At 41.0% G+C, this 12506-nt stretch overlaps 1 protein-coding gene across 1 annotated transcript; it reads right to left on the reverse strand.

Moving 5' to 3' along the window:
• Positions 1–368: 368 nt before the first annotated feature.
• USP49 (ubiquitin specific peptidase 49) lies at positions 369–9854 on the reverse strand. Its single transcript, XM_009576686.1, has 7 exons — positions 9809–9854; positions 8727–8871; positions 6392–7802; positions 4377–4581; positions 2325–2433; positions 1312–1517; positions 369–559 (listed from the first exon to the last, which is right to left on the reverse strand). Exons 3-7 carry the CDS (start codon positions 7772–7774, stop codon positions 369–371), a joined length of 2094 nt encoding a protein of 697 aa, XP_009574981.1. The 5' UTR covers positions 7775–7802; positions 8727–8871; positions 9809–9854.
• Between the last annotated feature and the right edge of the window lie 2652 nt (positions 9855–12506).

Genomic DNA, 12506 nt, shown 5'->3' on the forward strand with positions numbered 1-12506 from the left:
TATCAGCATTACTAGGTACTGACGGTTTTTGAAGCCAGTTGAATGCTTCTATTTCCTGGTTGTGCTCATTTGTTACACGCCTTATGCAATTCCTTTTTGATATGAGATGAATGATATACAGCATCAAACTTTCTCATTTCATTTTGTGAGCGTAATTTAACAACAAGATGCTTTAAAAACAAGATTCTGACTACAATCTTATGTGTCAGAATTGCACAGCTCGATATGCTTTTCCAGACCCTTGGCGGCAAACATCACGATCCGATCCCCTTCCTGCAGCGAGCCTTTTTTCCTACAAAGAGGAAAGATGTGAATGCCAATGGTTTTAAAAAAAACTGAGACTGTTGATTGAGTTACAGAACTCCCCATCATGGGAATGTCAGTCTTCTGTCCTTATCACTATTTTTGGATGGCACCTGAGCTTGGAGTTGTTTTTCTGAGATTTTTGCTTTGTCCTGCACTGTTCTTTGAGTGTAAAAAAGAATGTAGGCCTGGGTTTTGCACACCTCCTCCACGCTACATACATTCAGTTTGGAGTCATTGCAGTGGACCCAAAAACCTAGGAATCAAAGTGGGAAAGAGGACATTAGTAAGGAAGGCATAATTCCTTCCGGATGCATTTTGGAACTGTTCATAGGAAACATCCACAGAGAAAAAGGGCAATGTAGGAGAAAAGGCATCTCTAGCTTTTCCTCTACGGATGCTTTGGAAAGGAGTTTCTAATCTGGAAAACATTTTGATCGTTTCTGTACTGTTAACAGAGTTTAGAAATACCAAATCATAATTTAAGTCCAAAAACTCAATTAGGAAAATAAAAATTCCCTGGAGATAGCCAATTTGTACCTCTTTCTGCACAAGTCAGAAGGGAGAGTCAATGCTAACTCAGCTGCAGAAAGAGACTGATGGAAATTCACAAAAACCCTGCGGATGTTATTCATGAATAGTTCCTGTCCAGTTTCAAAACACTTTCTGTTTATCTCATCATCCCAAGGATACTGAGAAAAGACACCCAGCTGGAACAGCTCCACAGAGTTAAATCGCATGATAAAATGAAGCATTCATGCTGTTAACAGCAAGCAATAAAAGGCATCCCGAAGGGCCACAAAGCAAAGAGCAGCAATCTGTGGCTTTATGAAAAAAAAAAAAAAAAAAGAAAACATGCTACTAGCAATACATTCTGGGAAACAAACTACCGAATGTCAGGAATGTGATTCCAAACAACTTTGATCATAAAGCTTTACAATGCACTACATCTATGGAATAAAACACGAGTTTCTTGAATTTGTTTCCCCCGTAACAAGGCACACGCACCTCCCTCTGTGTTGTAGCAATATGCTGTGTAGTGTCCTGAGCCAAACCCTTTCCCGTGATGCATCACCACAGCGGAGAGGTCATAGACAAAGGTCTCTTTGTCAAGAGAGGAGAGAGAGTCCCTGCAGCAGTAAGGTTCCATGTTTAATACCTGGTCAAAGAGGACATGGACCCCAATCTTCTCACGGTGATTACGTTCAGACCACCTGCAAACACAAGGGCACGAATCAAAGACTCGGGGTCCTGCTTCTCGACAGCGGTACTGGGCTGCGGGAAGATGCACACAAAAGTAGCCACTGCTAAACAACTCTGAAGAGCTTTCCGTGCTATGGTCAAGTAGGCGTCATATAATTTTTTCCTTCTGTTTTCACTCTAACATTTACTACAGTCATCTTTTGCATACAGCTGATCTGTCACTGATGCCCATTTGTTATTCGTTAGGCTATTGTTGAGATTTGCAACAGCCAAACACAAAGAAAGCCAAACATCTACTGTGACAGTCAAACAGCATTTAAAATACTCAGTTATATAAATATAAACCCCACACACCTCAATTGCCTGTGCTAACCATTTTAGAAACTTTTCATAATATTTTGAACTTTGTCTGCTATGTTTTATTCAACAGGTAAATACATAATATTGGCATGTAACTATTACGGGCTTCCAGCTTCAACAAATCTTTCACTCAACCAGTCAGTTCATCCATCTCTCAGCCACTGTTTCAAGTCATCTGCAAACTCAGACAAACACTGTTGAGTACAATTCAAGAAAGTCAGTATTAATATTTACAAAACATTACATTGTATATATAGTAGAAAACAGGCTACAAACAGGCTACTGAGTGTAATGTAAGTAGTACTCTGAGAGGGTATCACACATCTGGTTTGGGTAAAATGTTTATACACATGCATTTCCCAGAAAGCAAAAGAAGTTACAGGCCCACACTAATCACTTCTTTCCAAAAAGACAGAGGCAAGTCGCTTGCCTGACACCATGTAGTGTGCCCCACTCACCTGAATCGTTTAAGGTGCAGTCGGAGGACCTGAGGTAGTCTGTAGATCATTAACTGCTTTTTAGCTTCACTCAGAACAAGAGGTTTAGGAGAAGACTTTCGCCGTTTGCCTACCAAAAACCCAAACAAACAACAAAGAAAACCAAGGCAAAGATTGTTAGGGTGCAATTAATTTTCAGAAGGAGAAAAGACTACACCGTGAACTCTTTTTCGTCCAGTAGCAGTAGCCAGCTCACACGCACTCATAGGATGGACACGCAAGAAAACATTTCTTACGAATTCCCGCACAGAGCAGGAACTTCTCTAGGACCAAACCTCACACGTTTAAAAATACTTAAACTGTTTCACTTCTGTGATGCTTATAACCACATAATCAGTTATCACCTTCAAGCTGCTCATGCTGACACTTTGCTCTCAGAAATACACCAGAAATATTAAGACAGAGCTAGTGCCAAAGACATCTAGGGTTGTAGCAGTTTCAACAGGTGAACTACCAGCATACAAATAACGCTCTTTGACATTGTATTCCGTCTACTACTTGGATCCTTTTATACCACTAGAGTAATGCTTGTAGTAGCAAACTTCACCAGCTAAAGAGTATTAATACAAGTTAGAGGAAAATGCTTCCAGCAAGGTTCCACCTCTTGCAGGGTTTCTCCCTGCCCAAGAATGGAAAACAACCTCTGAATCGACACTGGAGAAGAGGGAAAAAGGTTCCTCTTCCCAGTGATTACTCTTTCCAGGACACTGAACATACGACTATAGCAGGAGGAAGACAGGTGGCTTTCAGAGCTTCCAATAAGAAATGTACCTGTTAATTAGATTTCTGCACCTCACTGCACCAGTTCAGAACAGATGGGTTGCTCCTCCTCTATCACGTCTGACAAGCAATGCCCCCAATAGTTTTTGGCACCTAGACGCAGGCTGGTTGCCTTTCCCTGACTTTTTTCAGCTGGTTAATGTTTCCTTAGCCATTTAACTCTGAAGTAATTATTAAAATTCAGGCTTTCCCAAAGAATCAAAGAAAACAGAGTTAAGATGAAGCTGTACTCGTCCATATCGACATTCTGCGAACATTACTTGTGAATCAGAATCTGTTCAAATTGTATTTGGCTTTGTTTCAAGAACATCTAGTCAGCGATTATTTCCTAACGCTTTGTGAAGATGTTTGGTAACAGATTTGCAAGTTGATAGATAACAGATCTCTACAAATATTTGCTACTTCAGCTGCTTAGTTGCAATGTAAGTCAAATTATTGGCATTCTCCTCCCAAGGGGATGAACATTTGCCATAAATACCTGCATGAAAAAAATTTCAAATCCAGCTTATCAGAGTAGCTGAGCTGCATGATTATACACAAGGCTAAAATTATTTTCAGGCATATAATGACCTTACACTCAGACCTACTACATGAAAGCAGAAGTCATCTTCTAGCTGAGCGCAGCAAAATATGTGCATTCATATAACAGGTAATACGTTAACCTGAGACTCCCAGAATAATGTCAGTTCATTGCTTCTTGACAAAATGCCTACAGAGAGATGGAAACTCTAACCTGGCAGCAGACCTTGAGAACTCTGCATTTGTGATTTCTGGTTAAAGGATTCAATCAAGAACAAGCAGCATATAGATGACTTGTTATAAAAGCTTTCCTGCCATGCAGAGATGAACAAACCATAGGGGATAAGGTTCCTTTTTTTGTCTCTAAATCCAACCTTCCCCCCAAAAAAATTCTTGAAGTTGCCTTCCCCTTCCCCTCCAACAGAAGCAGCAAGAGCAGTTCTGAACAAGGTCGTATTAAACCCTTAGTAAGTTGCGCTGCTGAATGGCAGAGATGAGAGAAGAATGACATATTGGTTCCAAAGTGATACCCAAAGGAGCAGAAGCTATCAACAGGAGAAAACAACACAGCATGAGCAGCGAGGAAGAACACAGTTTTCATATACATATAGGCCGTGACACATTTTCAGACACACAAAACACATATCAGGAACCTTACACTCGGAAAACAGACGGAGCTTCTAATGGCAAAGACATCAGCAGGATCCGACTTACTGTTGCATTGGTCACACGCGTATATCCTCCCTTCCAGAGCTTCGGTCTCGGTGAACTTGGCCAACATTTCTGTCAGCATGCACTCTGTCTGATTAACAGGGACGATCCCTTTCTCGATAGAGTGATAGCGCTCGGGGAATTCCAGGGAAAGATCCCAAAAGGGCTCAACGGTGTTGGATTTGTAGTTGCATGTTATGCAGGTGACCTGGGAATGAAATGTGTATACACAAATGAAGTTATGTACATGTACACCTGCAGACTGGCATTTACATTCAAACCTAAAGAGCAAGTTTATGCCCAAAAGGCAGTGCAGTTTCACGGACATAAAGACGATCTGCGAGTCAAGAGAAACACTACTTACTTGCAGTCTGACAGCCGTCTATCTTGAGCAGATAATTTAAAATATTTTCGCAATTCTCAAAAAAATTGAGACAATATTCACCTTTATGGGATTCACTTCCTCAGATAAACACCATTACAGGTATAATACCAATTCACAGTTGGGTAACAAGCACCTTGGATCTGTTTTCTACTACAAAAAGTACACGTTAGCATTTATCATGCAGTCTTCCTTCCATATTTTCTCTATTTTCCTTGCATATTTCAAAGTGTATAATTCCTTTAATGTTTCATCTGCTAACTAAACAAAAATTATTCATGAATGGAGCATGAAAGGACAAATTTCAGATGCACTTGTTTTCTTATGTCATCCCAGAGCATTATAAATACGAACAGCAGAAAAGTTTTCAATTAAGCTCAGAGGCAACAAGTGAGAACATGAGGAGATAACAAAACCAGAAAGCAGATCTGGTCAGACTGTGCGTTCTTGTGAGAACCATCCACCAGCAACCGACTTCCAACCTTGCAGCTTCATGCACTGAAGGCACCAGTAACTTCACGATGGATTCGTAGCTAGCAGATAGGGAAGGAAGTCTTCTGTGTGTAGAGGGGTTTGAAATTAAATATGGTATATACACAAGATTTACATAAGGAGAATAAATAACTCGGCAAGTTATTTATAGTGTATCATAGTAGCAGGTAAATTACACTGATCCATGAACATCTTCACGCTGTTAATAGACCTACCACTGAATCTAGAGCGTGCACCATCTTCCAGAGTCAAGAGACAACTGAACAAAGAGCTTTTAGTTAAGAAGTCCACAAGAAGTTCATGCGCTGCAGAGATGATTCAAATGAACCATGACTTCAAGCATCCTTTCCCTGAAAAGCCAAAAGCTTTAACTTGAAAAATACACCTTTTAATCTTTAATGTGCACATAAGTTCTTATGAGTAGTAAGTTAGTAAGACTGGCACTGAGAAGGACAATATAAATAGTAATGAGAACACACACATATAATATGCTTCGTGGTCTGATCTTGCAAATCCTTGAGTGTCAAGTTATGCACACATTTCATTTCTCCTGGAAAGCAAAGGTAGCTGAGGACTTTCAAAATGCACTGGGCTCTCAGAGTCTGCCTCGTGGGGAATAATACGTTTCAGACAAGGGAACGGCACAGGAATAAGAGACTGAGCACCATGACAGGCACTTTCAGCTCCTACAGAAACGTATGTTAAGCATGCTCAGTATCTCAAGATGACTTTCATATGCCTGGAAAAAAAAAAATTGTCACAGAGAGCTTAATCTTTACAGCACAAGATGACTGCCCTCTCTGTCCTTCATCATATTCTTTCTAGCCACAGAAACAAAGCCAGAAAGGGACAAAACAAATTACAAAGACACTTTAAAAACATGGTAAAAACTTAAAACTAAGGGCTCAGAACTTCTGTGCTTGTGCAGATTTCATTCTGAAGTAGCAAAAGTCAACAGAATTTACAATACACATGACAAGTATCAAAAATGCTGACAACCTGCACAGCAACCCCACAGATTTCTTCCTCGGGAGGTACTCCTAACCAATTCCTCTTACTTATCCGGTGGTTCCTCAAGAAACAGAGCCTTTGCTCCTTGGTGTGAGTGGCTCCAATTGATTTCTGTGCAAAAGTAGGTGCATACCTGACTAAGCAACTGCCCATGAAAAATGGTGTTCACCACCTTCAGGACCTGCTTGGTGAGCTTCCTCTGTGAGAAAGGGATAAGGATCCTGCGCTTTGTTCCTTCCGACTCCAGCTCCTGCTGTACTTTATCCAACAACTCGCAGAGAAATTCCTGAGCGTCCTGCTGATCGTAACCTCGAAACGCTGGGATCAGACTCCACACAGAGTGCAGCATGGCAAAGGGCGACACGAGCGCCCACTTGCCAGACCACATCACTCTGAAGAGGGTGTGCAATTCGTGACAGAGGGAGATGTGCTTTGAACTTGGTTCCTTGGGTTGTATTAGTTCTAAACTCCTGCTTATTGAGGAGCCACCATTTAAGCCAGCTGGCAAGTTCTGCGTGCCATATGATCCCACTTTGTCAGTCTTCCCTGACTCATTAGCAGCAGACCCATTTGCCAATTTGCCAGGCATCCTAGACTTCCCATTCACAGTTTTGGCTAAGAGTTCTTCTGTTTCACAGAGATCAAGTGTCAAAAAACATTCTCTAAATTTCTGGAGGTGACTTAGCACTTGCAGAATAGAATTCATATAACATGTGTTTCCCAGGTTCCTTAGACCCGTTACCCCGGGAGTCATCAGAGGCTTACGCCGGATGGAATAAAACTGTTTGAATCTGCTGCTCTGCATCTGCCTTGAGGTAGGGGAAGCGGTCGCCACCTCCCTGAATTTCCTTGGAATCAAGTTGTCTCTGTGCACGTGAGACAACAGCCTTGCACTCTTCCTCGGAGGAGTGTTTGCCAGCTCCTCCAGGAGTTGTCTCTTCATCTCCTGCCGCCGCTGCCTAGCTGCCTCCTTCTTTTTCTCCAACTCCTCCATTTGTTTCTTTTGTTTTAATTTTAGCTGGCCTCTAGAGCTCTTATCAAACCAGGTCCGCAGCGCCTTCGCAAGCAAGGACTGGCGCCTGTGCCAGAGAGCTGTAAGCATCTGAGATTGTCCCTGAGGGCTCCTTTGATGGCTGCACATGTCCTCTCCCAAAGCCATTGATCGCAATGTCCTGCCACTTTTTGTTGACGGATCATGTTTTTGACTTTTAATTGCTGACAGAGAACTTCTCAGCAATTTCAAATCACCCTCCGGGTTATCATTCAAGACATAATCTTCACAAAGGTAACAAAAGACATACAGATCATTAACCTCCATTGCCAACGGATGCCTGGTTTCTTCAAAGTGTTTAAGTGCATGCTCCTCGATGTACCTCCCACAAGCTACGTGGGAGCACTTCAGACAAGCCCAGATAGATTCAGTTGTCTGGCAGTCCATGCAGTGCCACTTTTGGGGGTTCAGGATAGAGTGGTCCTGGGCGAGTCGTAGCCGCCCAACATGTTTGCATCTATCCATGTCTTACAGAAGTCTTCGCTGCTTTGACCTTGGAAGGCAAAAAACAGAAAGAAAAGGATCTTAGAGCCACTATACATATTTAAAATGACCTCTTTTGTACCAGCGGTAAGGGCCTATAAAAACACAGATGTCGCGTCTTGTCAATCCCAACCGCAGTTTTCCCTCAACCGACTGCATTATTTCTGCACGCAGTTTTTTTTAAAAGCAGTTTTTAGTATTAGCAGAAGATACTGGATTGACAAGGTCTACAGAATAAAACTGTATCTGTCTACTAAGGACGGCCCAGACAGCTGCCAGCACGCCTTACCCAACCTGAATGGCTCGCTTCCAAGGAGAAAAAGATTAATTCAGTCCACACACACATTTGATCTTTAGCTGCCCTCTTGAAATTGATACATACAAAATGAATTTGGAATTGGAATGCATGTCATCAGGAACTAGACTGAGGTTACCAACTTCTCGCAGAAGCCACAAAAATATCAGATAATTGTCATAACCAGAGCATTTGCAAGTCTGCAGGCTTTACATTCTACCCTTGAATTCTCTGATTTCCCACAGCCTCCCAAACATTTTAATGTTTAAGAAGAATCATCAGGGGGAAAAAAAAAACCGAAATGCGTAACACCACGATATAGTAAACCTAAAGGAACATCTGCATGTATAGATGTTTGCATGAGCACACATAAACAGAAAAAGCAACTGATTTACTGAATTACTACATTGTAACTGAAGAGAAATCAAAGCAGGGATGCTAGAAGGCACAAAAAGCTTTCACTCTGTGTCCTGTGCCCATATGTTTTATAAAAGATACTCAGCTGTACAAAGAGCACAACTAAAGCACCGTGTGCCAGCGCTGTGGTTTCTTTTGTAGAGTCCCTCCAATGCTCTGATCCAACGGAAAGAGATCAGGGCGCAGAAACAGCGCCCGGACCCGCTCGCACGCCCTACTCACAGAGTCATGTTCAAACATCCTTTCCTCCGCGACGCAGCATCCAGGGCGCGGAACATCCCCATTTCAGCCAAAGGAGTCTTGGCGGTTCTTCGAGAATTTAATTACTACTTAAGTCTTCATTGTAAGGCAGCACAGCTTCAAAGCCCTAGAGAGAGAATATTCTTGTGATGCACATAAACAAACTAAGAATGCTGGCAGGGTTGCTTTTGAACACGATTAATCCCCTCAGTGCAAGAGCTACTGAGGCAAACACATTTATTACAGGAAACAGAATTATCTGGAAGTCAAAGCATGAACGCACCTAGGAACCCAAATACTTAGATGTTAAGAAACATCACATGGAAGAGGCACTCTGGAATTTCATTTTTCTGCTTTCATTTTCTGATAATCTATAAATTTGCTGATTACATGTAGCCTCTTCATCATAAGTCTTTTGTAGTGGATGACCCAACATATGGCAGAGAAAAAATCTGAGCAAAAAAAAATGGAGCAAAAACGTGCACGTCCTGTGATCACTTCAATTTTGGCTGCTTCGATAACTTGGTGAAAGAAGAGGGGAGGAGATGGGGAAAAAGAAAAAAAAAAATCTGTCCTGAATTAAATTTCATTTCTAGATGATTTTTCAAACAATAAAAACAAGGTAATGAATAGTTGTCAAGTGTGAACGGCAACAAAGTAAGAACTACAGAGGAAAGAAAAAAGGGAAAAACCTGCGTTTTGCCAAAGGCAGGAAAGATTCTAAAAACGTATCTGTTGTAATAATCCAAGAAAGACTAAATTAACCTGCTTATGCATCTACAACTACAGCACTTCAATACAACACAAAGTAGTGATAGGAGGGACAGCAATAATGTGCACAAAGTGGTTACAGATGTCACAGAGAGTGTCAGGTCTGGCATACAGAATATTTAGTTTAAAAAAATCATTTTACAAGGGGCAAAGTTTAACATAACGAAGGCCACGGCACGCTTTCCCCAAGCTTTAAGGTAGGTATTGAACAGTTGCCTCGATTGGTATGCAGAAAACCTATCTGACCAGGCTAAGGAAACATTTTTAGTGGTCCCCAAATTATGCAAATTTACTTTAATTACTATCTTTTTCCAGCGACACTGCTGCTAAAGATGGAATCTGTTAAAGAAAAAATCAAAGCTTTTCTATTCTTTAACTCTTCTCAACTTTAGATTAAAGCACAAGTGGCCACTTCAGAATTCATCTCCACAGAGTGACTCTGCAGTGTCTAAGTAACCATTTTAGTTGTTTATTTAAAACAGTTCAAAAATCTTCTACACCTCTCCTTTGGGTTGTGTTCATTCACTCACAAATCCTAGGACCTGGAAAGACACTTTTGGAAATCCTACCTACACAAAGGACTGATTTGGTCTCCTCTTTCCAAGTTGGAAACATCCCTTCCCACCTTCCTCCCTGACCTTTTTTCCCCTCCTCTTTCTTCTTTATTTTTCTGCTCAGGTCTTGATAGAAAATTGTGGAATAATCCCGTCTAGCCTTGGTGAGACCAAGTGGCATAGATTCCAGCTTGAAAGAGTATAGACACTATGGTAACATTGACAGCCTTCATTTACATAAAAGAATACTAATTATGTTGTATCATCAACATCTGTGATTCTGCTCACTGCCATATGCGACAGTGTTGGGAATTTAACCCTTGAGTCTCACCAGCATATCCGAGATTTGTACCGTGTAACAAAAAACGGGCCTCAAAAATACAATTTTCTGGAGACCGATTGAACAGCCGCCAAGCGCAGTTGCTCACCAGCTCTGCAAGGTCTCAGGACACAGTATTTTCAAAGAACACTGAATTTATCCTCAATTTCCAAGGAAAAATAAACAATGCTGATATGTTGATAGTTTCAGCTGGGTAACAGGCTACAAGGAAATCAATCACACACCAGATACAGTGCATTAAAGAATCATGTTTAACAATGAAGTAGGCTGTCAGTATATAAATTACAAGCCTTTTGTCAACTGCTTTTGCTTTTCCTGTGTGGGCCAGCAAGATTTCCTGTTTGAAAAAGAAAAGAGATTTTAACAACGTTGGTCAGCTAACAAAGCAGCTTTGTTACACCTTAATTCAGTAATTCTCAGCACAAAAGCATCTTTGGTACTGCATGTGATATTCCCCACCTGTTTCTCTCTAGGTATCTATGGACACTTCCCTTGCAAATCTAAGCCCTGATACCATACACAATCGGCTGCTCTGCCAGTTAGAAAGAAACTGTGTTTATTTAGCCCAAACCACTTAAATGATACGTCTTTTCAACTTCCTCAAATAAGATCTGCTTTTCATCGGTGTGGTTTTCATGTCAAAGCTGCGAAGGCAGAGCAGGCTGCCGGCACAGCCAGGCTGCCGGAGCATCTGCATTGCTCACGACAGCGCAGTAGGCTCGCATTCCATGCACCTGGCTGCTGCGCGAGCGGAGCTTCTGCCATGCACCACACTTAAGGATTTCTTCTTCGCATTAAAGATGCCTGTTACTGACTCATATTTTTGACCCCTTCCATGAGACAAAAATTAAAATTGGCTCTCTCATATTGTGCAACACATGTACTAAAGGCAGCTGGAGTGTCTGCAGGTTCAGCCTTGCCACCCCACAAGCAAACAGACTACTAAGTCAGTCACTGAAAGACATGCACACGACTAAGAACAAAATTTGTTCCTCTCTTTTACACAGGTAAACAAATAGCTTGCCACAACCTACCAGCAAGAATAAAAAAGAACACACCAACAGGAGAAATTACAAAGCTATGATTAAAGGAAAACACAAAGATGAGTCAGAACTTGTAAACAGTTGCACAAGGGGAAAAACAAACCTTGCAAAGATTACAGAGCTGGAGCTATTGAAGATATTGCAACAGCTGAATACAAATTTATGTGGTTGATGTGACAGGACAAGCCATGAGCAACAAGAGAGTTTAATGATGGAGAATTAACACCTTACATTTTAAGGTCTTGGAAATGAACAAACAAAACTCTTCTCTTTGCAATTACAGTATATCAGGTTTGTTTCTTGGGTTTACATTTTTTTTCATACAGGTAGATCTCATTTTAAGAAAAATCCATAAACTTGTCCTTTCTCACCTACTTAGATCTTTTCCAGATAAGGTGTGGGGGAAGGAAAAGAGGGGAGGAGAAACAACTTAATCGCTCTGCATGGAGAAAAGGTACCAGAAGAAGTGTGGAGCTGCATTGCAGTACAATTAAAGATGAATTAAAACTGAAATAAAATAATAGGAAATAGAAGGAAAATAAGGACATTAGTTTAGCCAGTTCTTCTTGGACTACCAGTAATGTTCTAGAGACAATTTGAAAAATTCTCACCTTGCAAATCACTTATAGTATTTAAACACTGGGTCAAACCCTACTTTCTTTTCTTGCATGGCTCATAATCCTGGAAAAACTTACGGCAAGATCCTATAACAGCTTCAAGAACCAAACGCAGCAGAAACAATTTGGCTCTTGATCCTAAAAGAGTGTTAAAATAAAACACATGACTTTATTATGTTTCTTTGTACCATTGTTACACATTTGGAAACTGATTAAAGACATCTGTACAGATCTGTTGACACTAGCTACTTTCTTTTTCTAAATAAATGTTCACAAAGCAAAAAGAAAAGTTTAGGGATCAGTAAAGGTGCTAGATGTTTAGCCTTGGAAACTAGATGCATCTTTCATTTGTCCAAGAGTTGATTCCAGAACAAGTAAGAGTCTTCAGTACCGACACAAACTCCTTTAGCTGCAGTCTGGAAATAATCTTTGAGGAC

The sequence above is a fragment of the Fulmarus glacialis genome, unplaced genomic scaffold (assembly GCF_000690835.1).
Source record: "Fulmarus glacialis isolate BGI_N327 unplaced genomic scaffold, ASM69083v1 scaffold20154, whole genome shotgun sequence".
Classification (NCBI taxonomy): domain Eukaryota; kingdom Metazoa; phylum Chordata; class Aves; order Procellariiformes; family Procellariidae; genus Fulmarus; species Fulmarus glacialis.